At 35.7% G+C, this 9,867-nt stretch overlaps 1 protein-coding gene across 5 annotated transcripts in view; it reads right to left on the bottom strand.

Moving 5' to 3' along the window:
- Positions 1-1,663: 1,663 nt before the first annotated feature.
- The window catches only part of USP12 (ubiquitin specific peptidase 12), a 68,544-nt gene continuing 60,340 nt past the window's right edge, over positions 1,664-9,867 (bottom strand). For 4 of the 5 annotated variants that reach the window (XM_014538645.1, XM_014538648.1, XM_014538647.1 and 1 more), the window contains 2 exons: positions 5,672-5,750; positions 4,547-4,812 (listed from right to left, as the gene is read on the bottom strand). In XM_014538645.1, the coding sequence (XP_014394131.1) occupies positions 4,711-4,812; positions 5,672-5,750 (181 nt within the window). In that variant the 3' untranslated portion in view covers positions 4,547-4,710. Of the gene's footprint in view, positions 4,813-5,671; positions 5,751-9,867 lie in introns of all 5 variants that reach the window. The other variant, XM_014538643.1, reaches the window with a different exon arrangement.

Below are 9,867 nucleotides of genomic sequence, written 5' to 3' on the forward strand. Positions count from 1 at the left end.
ACACAAAACAGCAGCAAAAGCAGGAAACAACAAATGTTGGCAGGGATATGCAGGAACTGGAAACCTACTGCATTATTAATGGGCATGTAAAATGGTGTAGCTTTTGTAAAAAACAATATGGCAGTTCCTGAAAAAAATTAAACAGGGTTACATGTGATCTAGCAATTCCTAGTATATACCCAAAAGAACTGAAATTGGGGACTCCGATACTTGTACAACAATGTTCATAACAGCATTATTCACAATAGCCAAAGATGAATACAACCCAAATGTCCATGAAGAGATGAATGGATAAACAAAGTGTGGTGTATACGTACAATGGAATATTATTCTGTCTTAAAAAGTAAGGAAGTTCTGACATGAATATACCTTGAAAATATGCTAAGTGAAATAAGCTGGACACAAAAGAACAAATATTGTATGATTCTATTTATATGCGTTACCTAGAGCAGTTAAATTCATAAAGACAGAAAGTAGGAAAGGGTTAACTAGAAGTTGGGGAGTGGGGGCATTAATGTTTAATGGGTACACAATTTCTGTTTGAAAAGATAAAAAATTCTGGAAATAGTGGTGATGGTTGCACATTGTGAATGTACTTAGTGTCACTTAATGGTACACTTAAAATGGTTAGAATGGTAAATTTTATGTTATGTGTATTTCCCACAAATAAAATCGTTTGATAATGCCAGCCATAGTTAAGAACTTGGCAGTGAGGTCATACTTATCTGAAACCTGGATCTGCTACTTTCCAGCTGAGTGACTTTGGGAAAAATACTTAACCTCCGAAGAGCTTTAGTTTCCCCTTTTGTAAAATGAGGATATCACTACCTCATAGAGGTTGTTGTCAAGATTAACATTTAAAACAAGTAAAATGCCCAGCACAGGGCCTATCGCACTATCAACTTGACAATGATGGTTTGTTACTTTAGCAGCTCTGAAGATTAAAAAAAAAGGTAGTAGGTTATCATAAAAAATAAATAAGTGAAAAGAAGTGGAAAAGCTTTAAAATACATGCACAGGTACCAGGTAACAAGGGAATTTTTTAAAAAGGGAGGGGGAGCCTTGGCTTTTCAACAGTTCATGAAAACTTGAATATAGAGAATTTCATTTACTCAAACTTGAAGGGTGTGATATAAATGCTGAGAAAAGAAAATGCAATCTTAGGTCCCCAGTGACAGTCTAGTACACCTGTTATTGTGTTTATTCTAAGAACACTTTTTCAGCCATATGGATAAACAAAAGTGCTTCTAGAGGAGGGTTTCCAAGAATGATGAAGGATGGATTACATATAATGGAGACATAAACAACTATTAAAGTTACTCAACAATGGAACAGGCTTCAAGTACTAAAGCACAGATTTTACAGGAGCAATTACTACACCGAAAGGGAAGCGGAGTGCTAGGAACAGTGACTTTGAAGGTACTTTGCTGTAAGATTCTATGATTCTAAATTTAAATGTTTTAAACTTGGGCTTTTTGGAAAGACAATGCTACTCCATAAAGAAAAATGCAATATGGAATGCTGTTCTGGGAAATTCTCTTTGGATAACTAAAGTAGTAACTTTTGAGCAAAAGCAATAAGACAATTTCCAAAGTGTGTACTTCTAATTTGCAAATACACTTCAGGCAAAAAGGAAAAAAAACACACACTTAAAACCCACAAGCACAAATAAAACAACTTTAATAGATATTATTTTGTATAGCGCCTTCTTCAAGAACCTTAGATGCTTTACAGACATTTTATCTAATTAATCCCCACAACAACCCTGTGAGGTAGGTATTACTCCCATTTTACAAGATAGGGAGACTGAAGCACAGAGAGGTTAAGTGACTTGTCCAAGGTCACACAGTTAAATTCACTGAAGAGCCAGGACCTGAGCGCCTTAGCCTCCCAGCTCCCAGTTAAATACCTCATGAGAGAATCTTTAATGAAAAGTAAAGAAAGTATCAAGAGAAGTATGTTATGAAAATGAGATCTTTCTACTGCCATCAAGGAAAGAAAAACCCTATACTGATGGTTAGAGACAACAAGATCCATATATTACACATTTTCTTTTCCTTCTGGAAGTCGCATGGCTCCTGTCTTAAGTAATCTTCTAAAGATAAAGTTGCCAAGACAGAAGCCATATGACTTCGAAGTGAGACTTAATTTAGAATATTTACTTTTAGTTATGATAATTTATAGAAATTTTATTCCAATATACAAAATATGGAACAGCCATTCCCAACAATCATGTACATAGACAGCAATCAGCCATCATTTACAACTGAAGCCTACCCTTCATTTCAACCACAGTCAACCAACAGACAACCTCACAATGCTGTCTATATGGGTCACTTTTCTTACTATATCTGCATTTCCCCCCCAACCCTAACCCTATATGTTTTTAAAGTATGTTGAGTTTCTGATAAGCTTGCAAACATTCTACTTAGATGCAGCTGCACTAAGAGTAAAAAGTAAATTGAGAACCATCATCCCACAGTCCCTACCCTGACAAATCATACCAGTACTATTAAATGCAGTATAGATGTGAACAGTGTGTGACTACCATGGAACTCAACAAGAATGCTATCATTTGCTTTAATATGAAATTTAACCTTAGCTTTTACTGTTTTTAAAATGCACAATGTGAAAACAAACAAAGTATTTCAACGCTGTACCTTTATGCAAATGACTTCATCTATCTTTCTTATACATGCCGTGGCCTGACTCACATAAAAACTGACCCAGCTTCACTTTACTCACCTTCTCTGTGCTGAAAACCACAGAAACACCACTTTAAAATCCAAGACAATTTGGTTTAAGCCCTCAAAATAAAAAATGTATCCAGTTCCACTGCTATGGCCTTCTCCACATTCTCGGTTGTGATTCTCTGTGCAATGCTGGTAAATCAGCCAGGCTATGTGATTTGTACAGAACAATTCCAGCCAAGATAAGGCTTCAGAAACTATACCTTAAAAAGTAATTTATCAAAATACCTCATAATTTTCTCCCAGCACATCTGGTAAACAACCCAATTAACTAAGTGACCCTGTTAAAGATATGTTCATGGAATGAATAGGTGAAGTCATTTCCTGAGCTAAAAGATACAGATAATAAATGTTAATAATAGCAGCAGACAAAAGGATTCTTTTTTGTTTTTTGTATTCAATAGTATTAATAAAATAAGTTTAGAAAATTACAGCAATTAAAAAAATTACTGCCTGAAAAGACTCTGATAAATAATATCCAAGGCTTGATTGCTATTATTTTGAATATATATTCAAATACTTTTCACAAGTGACATTTGGCCACTGTCAGAGAACTTACTGATGCATGAAAAAGTGTCAATTGCAAAAATTTACTTATTTTAATTACATACATTACTTTTTAAAACTCCTAACAGAAGGGAGTCTTAACAAAGTTAATTTCCAAACACTCTCCCAGTAAGATTTGTAAAGGTGGATGGAGAAAAGGACATGTTTGTGTATTCCTGGTCTACTTAATTAAAAGTTAATTTTCAAAGGTTTTTTCCGCTAGCTACTGGGGTTATGATGAATGATTCCTTCTTTCCAAGGTAAAGAATGACTCTGGAAAATAATGTAACTGCTATGACATGAATCTTCCAAACATGGCCTTAATTGGAAACATTAGAGTATTTAAGAATTCTAAAGACTGGTATACCACCACTGCACCAGAATGTCTTTTATCATCCCAACAACTATAGGGAATTTTTTATAGTTTCTTATTTTACTGAAATTAAAACTGAATAAAATAACTGACTTATAAACTATAACAAAAGACAAATATTTAGCCAGAGATATCAGTTCCTCCTGAAAAAGAATATTTACCTCATCTCATTGCAATTTTTCTTACAGTATCTTACTGATTTAAATAGAGTTTAAAATTCACCTTAAAAACAGAAACAAGCAAAAGGACAAGTTAAACTGACAAAAGCTAATAAAAATTAAAAATATGCTCAAATTTACTGACAGAATCATGGGCACTTCATACAATATTTAGACTCTAGCAGTTTTAAGTAAAATAAATAAGGAAAAAAATTATATTACAAAGCCAGTCTTTCCCCTTGGGGAAACAAAAAGCCACTTTTGACCAATTGTTCCCTACATATACATATACTGTATATTATTAAAAGCTTCTTTAGAGAAGCAAAACATATTTGTCTTCCTGACACTGGATTCTAAAACCTGTTTGTTTTTTATATCAGGAAGGCAACTGCAAGTGTTGGGCCCAAAAGTATTTCTGGTTTACGGTTGAAAAGACCACCAAGTATCCTTTCTGTACACATTCAACACAGGCAAATTTAAACAGTGTGTTCTCTATCATCTCCTTAAATTATCAACATAACCTGGCACAGATTCCTATTCTTTCTACTGCACCCCCAAGGAGTTAAAATCATTACTGATGCAATTAATAAAGAGAACGTGTGTGTGTCAATTACCAGAAGGCTGCTTTACAGGAGGAGTTGCTATCTCTGATATCACTTCCTTGTTGAATGGAACTGCACAGACAGCATGATACCTGAGCAAATAAATCAACTACCATAATAGGAAGAGCTTGTTAATCCATAGTCTTTGCTTTATTGTGTGCAAAGTGTGCCACTGCCCCCTGAGCTTCCTGCATTTCTCTTTTCTTGAAAAATTAGTGCTTGATCCTTTCCATAATAACCAGAGAAGAAATGAGGCAGAAGTCTCTTCATCGCGGTTCCCCTCAGTCTCGAGACTGATAGAAAAGGATGTAACCAGACTCAGAGTTCTTTGAGATATCTGATGTCAACCCGTAGAATTCTTCAATAGCTTGTGCATCTATTTTCTGTGAGGCAAAATGTAAACATTAGTACTTAAACAAGCTCCTTGAACTGCTTTAATCCAGTAAAACCTTCCACATTTCTTTGAAACATACCTTTCATTTTCTCATTTGTAAAATAGCTCCACACAACCAGAACAGCGTAAATTTAAAAGACTGATAATATCAAGTGTTGGTGAAAATATGGAGCAACTACAACTCTCATACATAGCTGGGGGAAATATAAAATTATACAGATGCATTGGAAAAATGTTTAGCATCATCTTCTAAAGCTGAACATTCAACTACCCTTTAATCCATCAATTCTATTTGTAGATATGGGCCTGAACTATATGAAACAACTAATAGTTGTTGCTTAAGATTTGTGCACTTTGCTATAGGTATATTATAGCTTAATACAGTTCTTTTTAAAAAATATGCTTTTATTGACTTTAGAGAGGGAGAGAGAAACATCAATGATGAGAATGAGCAACTGACTGCCCCCTGCATGCTCCCTGAAACCCAGGCATGTACCCTAACCAGGAATCTAACCATGACCTCCTTGTTCATGGGTCGTTGCTCAACCACTGAGCAACACCAGCCGGCAAGATACATTTCTTCTTTAAATTAAAGTTTTTTTAAAAACTAGTTCTGTCATTGAAAGCTATCCCTTATCACATTCTAAACACCATAAAGGTTAGCCGACAATTCAAGCATTGGGACTGGATGTTAGGGAATACAAAGCAGAAATTAGATTACAATCTGAAGACCTAGATATTTGTCTAATACTCAACCTGTCATATATGAATGAGAAGCTGGGAGAAAAAAGTGAAGAGTAAAACACATAACACTTTGGAGAAAAATAAAAAATTAAGAAATTACTTACTTCTACAATATCGTCATCAAACAACAACCAAAAGTCATGACTCTTAACTATTGCGATGTAATGGCCTCTATTAGGACCACTGAAACAAAGAGAAAGAAAAATTAACTTTATAAAATGTTTATTATTACTCTTCTATTCCTTGAATTTCATTTTCTATAGAGTAGAAAACCCAAAACTGAAAAAAATACTCCTTACCTATCTATCCCTCCACCAAATCAAGCTATATTGATTTGAACTGGCATTCAATTTTAAAATCAAATGATTAGTACTCTACTTTGAGAGGTACAACCAGTATTCCATTTATATAAAGCCATGTTATTAAAATTCTTTATTGTCTTTGTAACAGTTGTAATTATTTCTAAAAATATTTTTTTCAAATTTGCTTCTATGAAAGATTTAAATAAAATTTTCTAGTATTTTTAGTGGGAGAAAGGGGGGTCACATCCAGTACATACTGAGTTAAACTACAAAACAATGCATGTAGAATTATTTCTAAGTCTTACTCCTGTGGCAACAGTTTTTCTCTAGATCCTATTTATGATGATTGAAAAGGCAAAAAAATATATCAAATTCATGGTTCTGAAATCAAGCTCAAACTTCATAAACTTCTTTAAAAACAAATGACATTTGCCCAATGATCAGTATCATCAGTGCTATTTTTAAGTTATAATTATTATAATTGCCTTTGTGTCTCATTTTAAACAAATCTGAAGTATAGAAATCTAGATGTATGTAAAAATAAAGGAGATTATTTCTTTTAAAAGAAATTTCTTTGCTTTATATACTAAAGATTTTAACCTCTTAGTTTAAATATAACTCATTATAAAAATGTATAATTTTTATTAAATTATAAATCTATAATTGATATAGCATTTGAAATAATTTTCAACACAAATTATTCTTTATGATGAATACTATTTTTTAAAAAGCAGCAAGCTCAGACATTAGAATAAGTGACTACATTTCCCACGTGTTGGATCCTTAGTCCTATAGATGAGATGATTATCTTAGGTGATAAAATGGCACAAACAAGAGGACTTTTTCACTGCAGAGGAAAACACCTCAAAATGGGTGTGGTTTTTTATTTTTTTTTAATGCTTCTAATGCTAAAATAAGTCTAATTTCTCCATTTCTATAGGATTCATCTAAAAAGTCATTTTATAGTGAGAAGTAAGAAATGGGGGGTAAAAACATTTCAAGGGGTGAAAATAAAAAAAAAAATCACAGAAAGGTTGAGCAACAGAGCCTGAGAGGGAAGGCGTAGGTGGACTGAGGACAGGTAGGTATCAGACTGAAAAGGTTAGACAGCTTTTTCCTTTGGCTAAGAGCTAGTTTGAAGAATGGTAGGCAAAAGTTAATTACAGAAACTAATAAGATGAAGGACTGAGGGTAAGAAATTGATGCCTAAGGAAGTGGTTAATCAGTGATCTACATTTTGAACATAAAACATGTTCAGTTCAATATGCACAGATGCCTGATATGTACAAATGACTATGCTATTTCTGTGGGGGTTAGAGACAGCAACAATGTCCTGCCCTGAAGACATTGCCAGTTCACTAGGAAACTACTCCAGAGGCATATACAGAAGAGGATATAAAAGCAGAGCCACAGGGACAGTGAAATAAGACCTCATCCAGTGAGAGAGGAAGGGAATGGGCTGAGGAATCAAGAAAGGTTAGTTACACAGAGGAGTTGGGGTTTGAGATGGGCTTAAAGATCAGCAAATATTTGTTGGAAACCTATGATATGCCAGGCGTTGGGGATAGAGAGTGAGCAAACTGGTTGGCACAGACATGCTGAAAATGAGATCCCCCAATAATCAAAGGTTGCAGACAAAGGCAAACCCTTTATATTGATATGAAATGTATCTACAGATAAGTATCATAAAGAAAAAAGAAAAAACTTAAAATATGTTTAGTGTTTTGTTTAATGAACGAATTATTTCCCGTTTTTCAAAGTGTATATTCTTGCCCTAGCCAGTTTCTCAGTGGTTAGAGTGTTGGCCCGCGAACTGCAGGGTCGTGCATTCAATTCCTGGTCAAGGGCATGTGCCTCAGTTGCAAGCTCCATCCCAGGCCGGGTTGGGGCGTGTGTGTGACCAGCAACACACACCTAGTAGTTACAGAAGACAGAGGCGCAGTACCAAATGGAGACTGAGGCTGTAGAGAAGAGCACCGAGGAAGACACACAGAGGTTTAACAGGCAGAGCAGGGGACAGGAAGAAGGTATGAGGAGACCACAGTGAAAGAAAAGGAAGAATAAGAGACTAATGTAGGGAGGGATGTGAAATAGCTTCTGTGAGGAACTCAAGCAGGAATGAGCCCCACTGCCGTCAGCTGGCCCATGAGGAGTCAATGAGCATCCCTCAACTTTCTACAGCATTCTAACAGCTAAGTTCGGAGACATGAACAGGCAGCAGGAGAATGTCACAGTGTTTGCGACAATATGCTTTAACTAGAGACCCAGTACACAAAATTTGTGCACTGGTGAGGTCTCTAGCAGCTGCCAGCCGGGTACTTCCTCCCTTCCCCTGGCCAGCCCAGCCCCCTGGTTGAACTCCCAGATGAATTCCTGGTCGAGGGGACAATTTGCATACTATGCTTTTATTATAAAGGATAACTGACTGGTGGTAAGGCTAGGAGGAGAAGCAGATGTGGCCAAGGAAAGGGTTAAAAAGAAAGATCAAGAGCAGGGGTCCTCAAACTTTTTAAACAGGGGGCCAGTTCACTGTCCCTCAGACCGTTGGAGGGCCGGACTATAGTTTAAAAAAAAAACTACGAACAAATTCCTATGCACACTGCACATATCTTATTTTGAAGTAAAAAAACAAAACGGGAACAAATACAATATTTGTATTTGCATGTGGCCCTCGGGCCGTAGTTTGAGGACCCCTGATCAAGAGATAAGAGGCTGTAAGGGAAAAAGGGTGGATTAAATTTTAAAAGACAACAGTGAGGGGAGGGAGCCCAGGGCTGTGATAAGGAATCTCAGAGTTAAAGATCTTGCCAGTAGAGCAATTCCATAAGATGGAGCAGAATTTAAATGGGGTAAAATTGTCACTGAATATGAAAAAACTATCAAATGGTACAGTTACGGTGTGAAAAGCTAATATTATTATTATTGTTGTTGTTAAAACAGTAGCAGCAGCTAAGTTATTTACATTTCCCTTTTAATCCTGATAATGCAGTAAGACAGTTGATATTATTTACCTTTTATAGAAGAGAAAACGGACATTCAGGAAGTTCTGTATGGTCATAAGGACCAGAAATGGCAAAAGGAGAACTGAAACCAAGGTTTCTTTGCCTCTAAAGTCTCTGGACTGAATAACTACAGGTTCTTTACTTCTTATTGTTTTCCTCCATTCAGATGTCATCACTCTTACTTTAGAAATGGAATGCTCCCAAAATGGAAAGATGATAGCAAAGTATACAATACAGGGAGACAGGCTAATGGAGGCAATGGAGGTTGAAGACTGTTATGACAGAGTTGACTTCCAGTTGTCATTACATATTCTGAGGAGAGAGCGGGAAGGGGACAGCTAAAGCTGGGGAGGCAGGGGCTTTCTTAGTTGGATAAAACATACTATTAGTATAATTTTCCCCAAACCTGGGAGAAAAAGATGAGTGTCTTATTTTATAATTATTACAGGAAATTCTCAACAGTCAATGAAGACTGTATGTTTCAAGTATAAATTCTAATCACATGATGCTCTTATAGTTTAAGAATTTTTTTACCTATTTTACAAATTAAGATACAAAGTGAGAAATCACACTAAATTGGCTAATGGGAAGTAAACACACTGAGGTAAAAAGCAGAAAACTTATCTTTCCAGATTATTTCCAAAGCCATTTTAAATGGTTTTCATGACCATTAATACAATGAACATATCCAATGAATCTAAGAAACAATTTATTTTGCAAATCTATTTAGGCACCATCATTTAAAAATAAATAAATGGAAAAGAAAATAGGCCTTAATGTTCTTAGAGTAATATTTAAATAACTAGAGGCCCAATGCACGGAATTTGTGCAAGGGGCTCAGCCCTCACAGCTGCAGTGGCTTGCTTTGGCCCTAGCAACCCCAGCTTCGTCTGGAAGGTCGTCTGGAAGGAGGTTCGGCTGTCCAGTCTAATTAGCATATTATGCTTTTATTATTATAGACTAGAGGCCCGGTGTACAAAAACTTGTGCGCTCGGG

Source organism: Myotis brandtii, unplaced genomic scaffold, assembly GCF_000412655.1.
Source record: "Myotis brandtii unplaced genomic scaffold, ASM41265v1 scaffold1954, whole genome shotgun sequence".
Classification (NCBI taxonomy): domain Eukaryota; kingdom Metazoa; phylum Chordata; class Mammalia; order Chiroptera; family Vespertilionidae; genus Myotis; species Myotis brandtii.